This window comes from Callospermophilus lateralis, chromosome 2 (assembly GCF_048772815.1).
Source record: "Callospermophilus lateralis isolate mCalLat2 chromosome 2, mCalLat2.hap1, whole genome shotgun sequence".
Taxonomy (NCBI): domain Eukaryota; kingdom Metazoa; phylum Chordata; class Mammalia; order Rodentia; family Sciuridae; genus Callospermophilus; species Callospermophilus lateralis.
Window position 1 is genome coordinate 174,703,026 of NC_135306.1, and position 12,386 is coordinate 174,715,411.

Consider the following 12,386-nt stretch of genomic DNA (forward strand, 5'->3'; position numbering starts at 1 on the left):
TTTAAATATAAGAACTTTTGAATTAATAATGTAGGAAGAGTTATAATAAAATATAACTGGCCCTGAATGGAGAAGTGATTTAAATAGATGAATACTTAAGCTTTTTTTCTATTACAAAAAGACTATGTCTTGTGCTGAGAATTGAACCCAGGGCCTCCAGCATGCTACACAAGGGCTATACGGCTAAACTACAGAAATCCAGAGCCTTGAAAATGTTTTCTTATCTGTACAACTTCTACACCTAAACCTTTCCACAAAGTCTGGAAAAGGACCTGGAATATCAACCTAATAATGTTCTTCTTTTTCTTGATTATTGACTGATTAGAAGGTGTATGGATATTTGTGACATACTAAGCCTATTTCTGTCTCTGTTGATTATGGTTTTTATAATCCTTTACTTTTAATTGGAAGCAAACAAATTCCAAGTAGGAAAAGGTTTTTCAAATTATACTGGCATGATCGCACCTTATATTACCCACCCCCCATCATGATTTGCAAGATACTGGTACCTCAGTAAGGTAAAATGGAAAAGCAATCCATGATGCAAAATGTTTAATCTTCAACATACTTTATTGTATGCTTGTATATTTTCAGCAAGTACATACATATCAAACTGTCTTGAGAAGTTTGTTGGAGAAGCCTAAAATTCACTTGATCATGGAATGGCCCCACTTCTTTTTCTTTCCTTTTCATTTCTTTCTTTACTTTTAAGCAAATGGTGATCTGTGAAAGTGCCTGCCCAATAAATAGAGTGAGCAGATTTCAGAATGCTTCTAGGTTGGATTATTAGTCCAGTGACATGGTTCTGTAACAATACTGTTTAGAAATATTGGTAATACAAATACAATATGTTCTGGCAAGCCCACAAAATAATCCATATTTTGAATATTGGACTTTATGAATATAAAAATTTTAGATGTTAATTTCAAAACATGATTTTAAGTTAAAGTGATAGATTTTTTCCATATTTTTGAGCTTTTCAGAATTGTATATTTTTGAGAGTTTACTTCTAGTTGAAATATAAATGAAAATGTTTACCAAAAAATAGTTCAGCTGTCCAACATAGTAAATACCTTTATATGGAAGGAAAAGGCTGTTCTTTTATTACAGATGTTTGCATGAATTAAAAGCCTTATAGAGCCTAGTCTGTGGCATATGCCTGTCATCTCAGCATCTTGGGATGCTGAGGCTTGAGGACCACAAGTTCAAAGCAGCCTTAGCACGAGGCACTAAGCAACTCAGCGAGATCCTATCTCTAAATAAAATACAAAATAGGGCTGTATATATTGCTTAATTGTCGAGTGTCCCTGAGTTCCATCCCTGGTACCACAAAAAAAAAAAAAAAAAAAAAAAAGCTTTACAGGGTTCAGTGCTAGAATGCCACAGACTTGTTTCATGCTCTGTGGGCCTGAGTCATGGAAGGATTACAGGAAATAACTGTGTAGGCCTTTTTAAGAGGTAGAATATCAACATGAGTGATATATAATGCTTTATCAGTTATTTAGCTGTTATGTTGGGTTGCTGAAACAAAGCAAGGAATCTAAATGATTGTTCAGAAAAGCATCTAACCCTCGGACTAGTGTGTGATCAAAATATTTACATAAAGTGGATCAAATTCTGGCATTTATAAGGATTAGACCAGAGTTCCTCATTTTGTAAAAAATGCCTATAGATGTTTTTTGCTGCACACGTGACTGCTTAAATCCTCTGGTCTAGATAAAAGGCAGTTAAATCCTAATGTCTTGATACAGGCAGAAATGGAACAAAAAGCCAGAGCAGGCATGCAAATTTGACAGCTCTGTGAGGTCCTGGGTTTGTATGATTTACATAGTCCATTTTTCTTTCAGGCTTATCATTGAACCTAGCAAGTAGTTTGGAAAATCTAGTAGTAGTTATTAAAAAAAAAGAATATGGAAATTAATTAAGTAATTATTGGTGAGAATTTGCAGTGTTTCTATCCTCTCTGAACAGAAATAAGAGGATCATGGTGTCGAGTCCATATTAACATTACATAACTAAAAATAATTTCATAAAAAAAAACAACTTGAGATCTTGAGTTTTTTGTTGTTTGTTTTTTGTTTTGTTTGTTTGTTTGTTGTTGTTGTTTGGGGGGCATTGGTACTGGGGATTGAACCCAATGGTGCTTAACCACTAAGCCACATCCCAGCCAATTTTTGTTTTCAATTTTGAGATGGAGTTTTGCTAACTTCCTAAGGCAGGTTTTGAACCTTTGATTCTTCTGCCTCAGCCTCCTTAGCCTCTGGGATTATAGATGTGTGCTCCTATGCCTAGCTTGAGATACTTATTTGGCTCAGAATTATTTAATTGAAGAATCTGGATATTGACAATGATTAATTTAAAACAATTCATTGATTTACATAGGTGATTGTTTCTTGTATACAATGGTGATATCAAGTAAGTGCTGATTTCCTGACTCACATAGAAGCCAGTACTAAGGCACTGAGGTTTTGCAAAATGATAAAGCTTTTTTGAGAGTTAACGACTTCGGAGGCAAGAGATAAGCTCAAATGTGTCCTTTTATTGGTTGGTAGTGGGGAAATTTATAGGAGTGGATAATTGAGAAGCTGATTGTTGATTTTTATGAAGCTTTAGGGTTCTTTTACATAGGCATAGATGGTCCCCATGCCTCTTCAGAGGTCACATGATTCTTTTGTGGGTTGGTTAATCATGTCCTGCCTGGGTGATTTTGATCTCATAATTTTAACAGGCCATTCTCCTGAGGCATTTGTGTCTAAGACTGTCTAGGCCTTAGCCGGTTTCATTGGCATTTTACATTTATTAAATTTTTTCCCCATTAAGAGTTTTTTATTCATATAAACTTCATTTAAATCAGTGAGAATGATCAATGCATAAGCAATGGGATGATGTTTCTTCCTCCCAAATCAAACAATGGTATGTTATAATCGGTTCTGATTCTAAGTAATGATGTCTGTCTTGCTATCCTTTGCAGCCAGCTGTTGCAAACCCTGATATAATGTTCATTAAAATCCATATCCCATGGGACACGCTGTGCAAGTATGCAGAGAGACTAAATATCAGGATGCCCTTCAGGTACTTTCAAAATTTATTTCATTCCATCTCAATGTGTATTAAGATGAGTCTGTCTTTTACAATATCCTCTCTAAAAATAAGTTGTTATTTCTTCCAAAATTTAGTGTATCTTGGGCATTTTTCCCCCTATCTAATTTGTTTGCTTAATGTGGTAAGCTTTCTGGTTCTCTAGACCCCTTATATCATTTCAGGGTAGATTTACCTAGAGAGAGGATAAAATAATTATTTTCAAATTTCAACTTCTAGCAATCCCCAAGATCAATTTCACTTTCTACTTCATATGGGTGAATATAATTCTTGTCATTTTTGTGGAAACTGGCAAGTGTAAATATATAGTATCCTTATATATAAATACAGAGTTCTTTCCTGTTAGAAGTTAACAAGAATCTTTTTCAGGTCAGTTCAACCAGATGGTTTCTTAGTTCTGTCCTCAGTAGATGAATATAAGGTAATGAGAGGACTGCAGTTTTTAGTGATTTTCAGTCTTTCCTTTAGTCAAGCATAGATTGAAAAGCCAACTGTTTTCCTACCTTGAGTATCTGATGTTATATTCAGAATGTACCATGTTCCTCCATCATTTCTGAAAGGTAAATTCTACAGTGTCCTTACTGTATGAAAAGTGTTAACTCGCAGTGAAGATAAGAACATTTACACTGACATGAAGCTCAATATGTTCCATCAGCTGCTAAGAAGGTATAAAAGGTTCAGAGTGAATGAGAATCCAAGCAAAAGAACCTTGATAAATCTAAGTGAACACTAGGATTCCGATTCAAAAAATGGAAAAAAAATTCTCGGACTTGGAAACATTTAAAGAGGCCAACTCTGATAGGAATTCTAATGCCCTTAAGGTGTTTTGACAGACCTCTACATTATTGAGGTTAAGATAGGAAACATCAATCCGAAACTTTTTAACTATATGAAACATTTCATTCTTTGAAAGATGCAACCTCAGTCAATGCCCAGAAATCAGAAACTTAGTAAGAATTGGCAACTACTGCAGGATCTTGCTAACCATATTAGACTTTAACATCTAAATTAGCTCACATTCATGACTGGATAAGAGTTTAAGAGTTCTCTATGGAGATGGCATTCAGTGAATAAGTAAATAATACTGCAAAAAATATCTTGACAAAATCATAAATTGAAAAACAAATAAAGATCAGTCTTTTCAATTCCTCAACCTCTTGTACTGATGATGGATAAGACTGCCAAGACAACCTGAAGTTTGCACATTTTTCTTAAAATTGATACCTGAAAGAAGCAAAGCAGGCTTGAAGATAATGCCTGTCTATGATTAGATTGTTGGAAATCTATACAGGACTGATTTTGATTCAGGTGATAAAATTGAAGTGAGAGTACACTTAAGCATGTACTTATGTAAACTACATTTCTTGACATCCAGAATTTTCCTCTTTTGATACTGCAACCTTCTAAAATTTTTTGTAAATACTTGGCTAGAGATGATAACAATTTATATAGTATTCTGCTGATAATAGGGTTACTTTATTTACTCTTTGCTGTGATTTCTTTTTCTTTGATCTGCATGTATTAATGTGACACAGAATCATACAGAATAAAAATAATGAGCTAACTTTTAACTTATTGAAGAATTTTTCAAGTAGTTACCTTCAAAATTAGCATAGATATGACAAGAACCTCCTTTATTTATTCATACTTGGAATCAAACTTCTGAAACTTCATTTGAAAATGTTTTCAGTGAGCATTAAAAGTTTTCATATCTCTGCTTCCTATCGTATGCACGTAATTTTCAAACGCATAAACATATTCACAGAAACTTAATTTATATTTTTGAAAATATAAACATTGCTATATTTAACATTAGAAAATGTAATTAAAGTAGAATGTACCTTTGAATTCAAAACAATTCATTTATAAAATGAATGGGTATAAAGATTTCTCAAAATTGCAGGAAAATAGTAAATAATAAAATTTAAATTGAAGTATACATGATATTTAATTATTTATACAGTGTGACTTCAACCACAAAATAAATGTATAGTAATATTATTAGAAATGTATTACAAATGATTGCTCTGATGGATAGAATTGTGTGTTCCTGATACTTTATTTATACCTTATTTTCTACAAGTTCTAATTTGATTAGATGTTAACACATGACATAAAAGAATTATCACAGTCAAGATAATGACCTGTTTTCTGATATCTGGACAAAATTGCTAAGAACTTGTCCAAATTAATCCTAATTGATTTCAGTTGCCTTCATCCTTCCCCCATTTCTGCAATCAATGTTGCTTCTAAGAGTTGTAACTAAATTTACAATTGTACAAAAAAGGAGAAAGTCCTGAGCAATTGTCACTATCATACCATTTAAGTGGGTTTCAGTATGGAGGCTCTGGTGGGTCGAGTGAATATGAAATTAAAACATCTGACCAAACAGGGACCACCAGACTCCTCTAGATTTTATACAAAACAGACATTTTCCAGGTGTCCTGAAGATTGGTTTCATTTGATGGATCTGAGTGGAGCCTCCATTACTAAGACACAGTTATACTTTATATTCAATGTAAAAGGAAGTGATGCATATATTATAATATAGTCTGTTTTATTGACTATAACAAACACCAAAGACTGGGTATTTTAAGCAAAATTGTTTTTCTCACAGTTCTGGAGACTGGAAATCCATGATCTGGGAGCCAGCATGGCTGGGAGCTAGTGAAGGCCCTCTTTTCCTTTATTTACTCACATTACATAAACACACAAACAAACAAACAAACAAGCTAGATCTCTGGCCTCCTCTTTTAAGGGTGCTAATCCCATTCATGAGAACTGACTGACCCTCATGACCAAATTACCTCCAAAGTACCCACCTCCAAATATCACTAGGTATTAGGTTTTCAACATATAAGTTTTCAACAAACATTTGGTTTATTGCCACCAGTAACATATGCTTGCTTTATCAAAATATTTGACTTTCATTATTTAAAAGATTGTTTTTCTTTCTTCATTAGTAGTTTAAAATATATTCATTCTGCTCTAGTTTATATGGGGAAAAGTCATACAGACCATGACAACACCATCTATAGTGTCCTACTTTTCATATAGCTTTTTCCACCCGATTTGTACCTTGAGATGGATTTTATTCATTTTTTAAAGATTGAAAGTCTAGGGGCTGGGATTGTGGCTCTGAGGGAGAGTACTTGACTCGCATGCGTAAGGCACTGGTTTCAATCCTCAGCACCACATAAAGATAAAAAAATAAAGATATTGTGTCCACCTATAACTAAAAAATAAATTTAAAAAATAAAAAAAATTTAAAAAGATTGAAAATCTATTAAATCACACCAGCCTACTTTCTATCATGTTCCTTACTCTAGTTATTTTGCACAAATTTCAAGGAACTTACTATTAGAATAATTGATATTCTCATGTCATTTAAAAAAATTGATTCATTCAATACCTTTTTAATTTCTTTAGAAGTATATTAAAAACAATTATCTTGCCAGACTGCAAGTGACTTCACTTTATATTCTTCAGAGTTTAAGTCTCCAGGCTGTGTGCTACATTGTCCTTTCATCCAAAGGGAGATTGGAAAGAGAATGCTCTCCTCAGTTTAATGTTTCTTTTTAATGATATTTATTTTTTCATTTCCTGGTAAAATTGTATTTAAAAGAAAAATTCATATACATCCAAGGGTCACAAAAAGAAAATTATTAAATTATGCAGTTACCATCTATTCTTATTGAAGATTGCCTGAAATTTATTCTTTTCAGTTTTTTTAAAAAAAGTTTAGATTGCTGCATTAATTAAACTTTTGGAAAATAACATGGGAATTCCTGTGATATAACAATAAAAATATTAGAAAACATGCAGCATTTTTCAAAGCAAAGTAATACTATTTCCACAGAAACTTGAGAGAAAAATATCCTGTGACCAAATTTGTTGTTGAATTTTTAAGTTAACAAGTTAGTATATTTACTGTAGGAATATTTTTTAAGAAGTAGTTCTTCAGTCTTTAAAAAATGAATAAAATCTGTATTATGTTTGGGACAGGACTGGAGATTTTTATAAATTTTTAATAAGCATCCAAATGATTCTGATGCTAATTATAAATAAATATGTTTTTGAGAAATTAATTTTAATATTCCTTATTTTAAAATAAATTTTAAGAGAGATTTTTAAAATATATTCTTTTGTTAATTTCCATCTAATGATGACATTCTCAGAAAAAAAATATTTGAGACATACTGGAACACAGGGTGGTTTTAGAACATCTTTCTAGATCAGTTTAAATAATAGATACAGTATTAACTAACGCTTAGTAATAAAACTTCTTTTATTTATAAGGTATTCCTAAAATTTGTCCTGCACATAATAAGAGAATATGATATTCATACATAAAATAAGACAGAGTGTTTTCAAGATGATCAATTTAATCACCAATTCCCAAAAGGGATCACTTTCAAGAACATATATCTAAAACTTGAAGTACAGTTGTCCCGCCTTACCCATGGTCCATTGATCTGGAATCAAGCAACCACCAATCAAAAAAAATTTAAAAAAACTTTGCATCTATACTGAACATATACTGAATTTGGGGGGTCATTATTCTTTAAACAATACAGTATAACAACTAAATACAAAGCATTTACACTGTATTAGGCATTATAAATAATCTAGAAATGTTTTGAAGTATACTGGAGGATTAACACAAGTTAGTACTTTGCAAAATTACCTAAAACACTTGAGCATCTATAGACTTTTGTATCTAGGGAAGACTCTGGAACCAATTTTATCTAAATTTTCTGAATAAATATATCTGTAACATTTTATTATAGCTAATTTTTCTAGCCATTTCTTTCTTGTCTTTTCTTCCAAAATAGATATGGCCTATTATGTTTGAAATAATATTTCAAAAACAGTTAATAAAATTTTAGGTGCAATAGTTCATATTTTCTAGTTTTTATCATATCATAAAGGATTTAGCCTATATGTTCACTATTTTAGAAATGTCAAAGTCCACTTGTAGTGTTTTTCTTTTGATTCATAGGTGATCCTTTTACATTTTTACCTCTCTCTCACATTCAAATTGTTAACATATTTTAAGAAGTTTCAATGATCTCGCAGCTTCTCAGATTGAGTTCTTAGGTGAAGTCAATTTCACATTTCTCCTCAAGTTCATCCTCCCACAAATATTTAAACATAGGAAACATGGGGTACTGTTTAAAACATTAAGAACAATATTTTGTGCAATTAGAATTAAATTTAGATCTTTTTATGCAAAGAAAGCCACTCGAAAATAAAACAAAAATATTCAGGTGCTTCCTATACAGAATGAATAGAAGCAGAGTCTCTGAAGTTGTCAAGAAGCAGCGGGCACCCATCCACTGGCCTCCTCACTTGGCCCAGCAGACATCTCCACAAGTGGCCCCTGACAATGTGGAGCTGACTGGAAACAGTAATTTTAATAGTTATTTACTTTGACTTTTGAGTGGTAGGTATGTGGATAAATTCTTCCCTAATGCAAGATCTAAAATAGCAAGAATCTTAACAATGAAAACTTAAGGGGAAAATAAAGCTCTAATATGTGAACAGTTTGCATTTAATAAATTACCAGATGGAGAATTAAAGGTAGAAAGGATTTGATACTATAGGTTTATTTATGCAGGAGAACAAAGGGGAATTGCAGGTTGTTTATGACTTCATACATTAAAGATAGACTACATATTATTGGGAAAATAGAATTAGAAACAACCCCTCAAACAGAAAATTTTGCTACAATGATATACAGGAAAGAAAACAATGTTATTATAGAACAAACATTAAACCACTTCCCAGTCCACCACTAAGAGATTGAAAGGGAAAATCACTTCCTGTTGCATAGCCAATCAGGTACAACTCTGCATACCTGTTGTCAAGATAAACAGTAGAGAGTCCTAAAGTGAAAGGACTTGGCAATATTATTTTCAAACATAATTCATAGTAGATTCACTAGATAATTGGTGTGTTCCTTGGTTTATTAGTTTTATGGAGAAGTACAGTTAAACTTATGTTTCTTTGTGACAAATGGTAATTCTGGACCTTGGAGTGAGAATCCTACCCTCCCACAAAAACTGGGAGATGGAGGTGCTATCCCGTGGATGTTCACATTTTAAACAGATGACTTCTAGGCCTGAAAGGAGGTATCTTGGGTCATAAAGCTCAGGAAAGCCCAATGGAGTTTTCTGAAGGATTTATATAGATTTCAAAGAAAAGAGAAAGTACTTATGGAGACAGATCCTCTCAAGTAAATGCACTAAGAAAAGGGAGGGAAGAAAAGTCCTTTACTTTTTTTTTAACAGAGAATTAAGTATCTGAATTTTAATTTTCATTTGCTCTTAAAATCAGTCTAAAATGTGTATGTATTCATCTGGTATATTTTTTCGAGTTATCCTTTATTTCTCCCAAAATGTTTTTAAAACAAAAAATTAAGAGAAATATTTCAGATTAACAGCAATCAATATAGAGAATAGTGTTTACTCCAAATGCAACCCCTCCCAATTACTTTTCTACCACTCCCTCACTATAGCCTCTACTGATAATTGCATCTAAAACATTGTCTCCTGTGAATCAAATGCCTGTATTATTTTGATGGTGGAACATTTTAAAACCAATTTTTTTATATATAGTTTTTTAAAAAATACTATATGTAGTGAATGTTTATTAAACATAAAATTATCTCCGGCACTGAAGGAGTTAAATGCAACTATTGATTAAACTGGGTTCATTCATTTATTCATCAGCCATCTGAGTGCTTACAATTTATTAAATAATGTGTGAAGTCTTCACCAGCCACACAAAGTCAAGTAAAACAGAGCTGTTGTACTAAGGATCACATACTTGACAATAGTGAACAGTTATTAACCTCGGATTAAATGGCTCAAGACAGTCTATGCAGAAGAGGTTCAGAAAAAAGATGAACAGTACAATAGGGATTGAATAATGTCTGCATACAAACTTTTTTCTGTTTGAAAAAAAAGAGAAAGAAATTTAAAATGGGACTTCAGAATCGATAGAGGGAGCTTTGAAATCCTATGTTTGAATTTAGTGTTAGAATATTTAAGGGACACCTTGAAAATTCTTTTCTAATAGTACAACCAGGGATAACAGTGAAATAAGGTATTTCGGAAAAATTTAAAAACAGCTAATAATGTTTAACTAAATATGTTATCCTGATTCAGCCATGCTTTATGGAGGCCACCCCATGAAGGAGTTTACTGGTCCTCTAAGTGGCTTTTGGTGGTTAAAAAGAAAGGCATTTTATAAGGCCCAGATTAGGACATTCTGACCTGCAGGTTCAGGATACAGAGAAGATCATTTAGAAGACAAAACAACCTCTGCCACCAGAATTTTTACTTTCTCTGTTTCCAGATCTGCTATATCCCTTCTTTTAACATGGACATTTCCCCGTTCCTTTCATCCGAAAGCTTAACATCAGATCTGAGACCCCCTCATCATCTGTGTCTTGTTCACCGACCATAACTTCTTTCACAATGAACCTCTATTTTCAGTATTTACTCTAGATCTGACCAAATTAGTTGCAGTTCCCTGAATCTTACAATGTCGTTCTTGCCCCTTTGTCCATCTTATGTGCTGCTACCTATGTCTGGGAATGCCACGTATAACACTACCCAGGTGTTTATTTCCACTATGCCTCAAGGTAATACATCCTTGGTGAAGACTTCTCTGTCTCCTTTCTCTTCCACCTATTAAAAAGCAGTGGCGATCTCCTTCCTCAGTATTTCCAAAGCACTTCCTGTTTTCCTACATTGTCACACTTAATTATAGCTGTCCCCTTATTGCCTTAACTGTGAAGGAAACACCTTGAAGGCAGAGATCTTCTTTATTCTCTAAATGTTTAATGATTATACCTTATCTTTACTTGGCACATCAGAAGTATATGTTACATATGATAAGATGGATGGGTGGATAAATGGATGGTTAGACAGGTGGATGGATGGATCAATGACTTCATATAACTTATAAACAAATAATCTGGTTTTAGTATGCATTGAGTGGCCGAAGACAGACTTTTAAAAGAGAATTTAAAATAATATATCCAAAAAGGCACTATTGATTTTTAAATGGTTTTGTTATTAGAAACTTGGATTCTGAAATTAAAATAATATAAACTCATTTTTCTTTATATTACTCTATACTGAATTATTTCATGTGTCTGAAGTTCTGAAGCATATGGATCTTTGATATTGAAATACTTAATATTATTTAATGTTGTCTTTCTCTGCTTTCACTTTTCTCATTTGACTTTTGTTGTTTTTCAGGAAAAAATGCTATTACACAGACCGGAGGAATAAATCAAAGGGCAGGTTGGTGCATAATGCTTCAATTTGTTCATGAGCAACTTGTCATTCAGGGAGAAAAGAAGGAAAAATGTTATTATCCATAACAGCAGTTGTGAATTTGAGGATGGATATTTTATTGATTTGTTCAAACATTTCAAAATTACTTATGCCAAATTGAACTGTGTTTAAAATCAGATAATCACTTTGCTACTATTTATCATTGCCTTTGCTGGAATCCTCCCATGACATAATATTATGGAAGAATTTTAGTTGAAAGTTAACATCTTAAAAGATTTTAATTTTAAAAATAATTATAAAATCACTCTGGGCATGATGGCTCTTGCCTGTAATCCCAGAGGCTTGGGAGGCTGAGACAGGAGGATTTCGAGTCAGCTTCGGCCACAGGGCTAAACAACAGTGAGACCCTGTCTCTAAATAAAATACAAAATAGGGGTGGGGGGATGGGAATGTGGCTTAGTGGTTGAGCGCCCAGAGTTCAATTCTCGGTACCCACCCCCCAAAAACAACGTAAAATTAGGATCAATGAATAAATGATGACTCACTAGAGAAATAGAACAATCTACCTACCAAAGATTTGCAGGGACATTCAATGAAATTATTTTATCAGAAGCACTAGAATCCAGAGTAATGCAGTGGTTTACTAAGTTCATAAAATATTTTTGCATTATAAACCTAATTAAATTCTGCCACCTTAATTTACCTGTCTTATGCTAGTATTAAAAATGAGCTTCTTTTCAAGAAAAAGCTTCATCTAAAGCCTCAGCTATTCACCTGTTGTAGTAAAGGGTAACTGTGGAAAGGAATTAAACAAGCCACAATTCTAAAACAGGAAAAATTCTTTAACCTGAGTCACCTTGGCACTATTTCACTGGAGGAAATGAGCTTCCTTTAATGAACACTTAAACAAAAGGCTTTATACACTTGGCTGTTTTCCTGCTTATTGCAGGATATTCAATTTGCAAAGACAAAATA

At 32.9% G+C, this 12,386-nt stretch overlaps 1 protein-coding gene across 1 annotated transcript in view; it reads left to right on the top strand.

Annotated features, from left to right (window-relative positions):
* Ano3 (anoctamin 3) overlaps window positions 1-12,386 on the top strand; it is a 399,369-nt gene that overhangs the window by 282,005 nt on the left and 104,978 nt on the right. Inside the window, exons 6-7 of the mRNA XM_076846993.2 lie at window positions 2,972-3,072; window positions 11,373-11,417. Of these exons, the coding sequence (XP_076703108.2) occupies window positions 2,972-3,072; window positions 11,373-11,417 (146 nt within the window). The remainder of the gene's footprint in view (window positions 1-2,971; window positions 3,073-11,372; window positions 11,418-12,386) is intronic.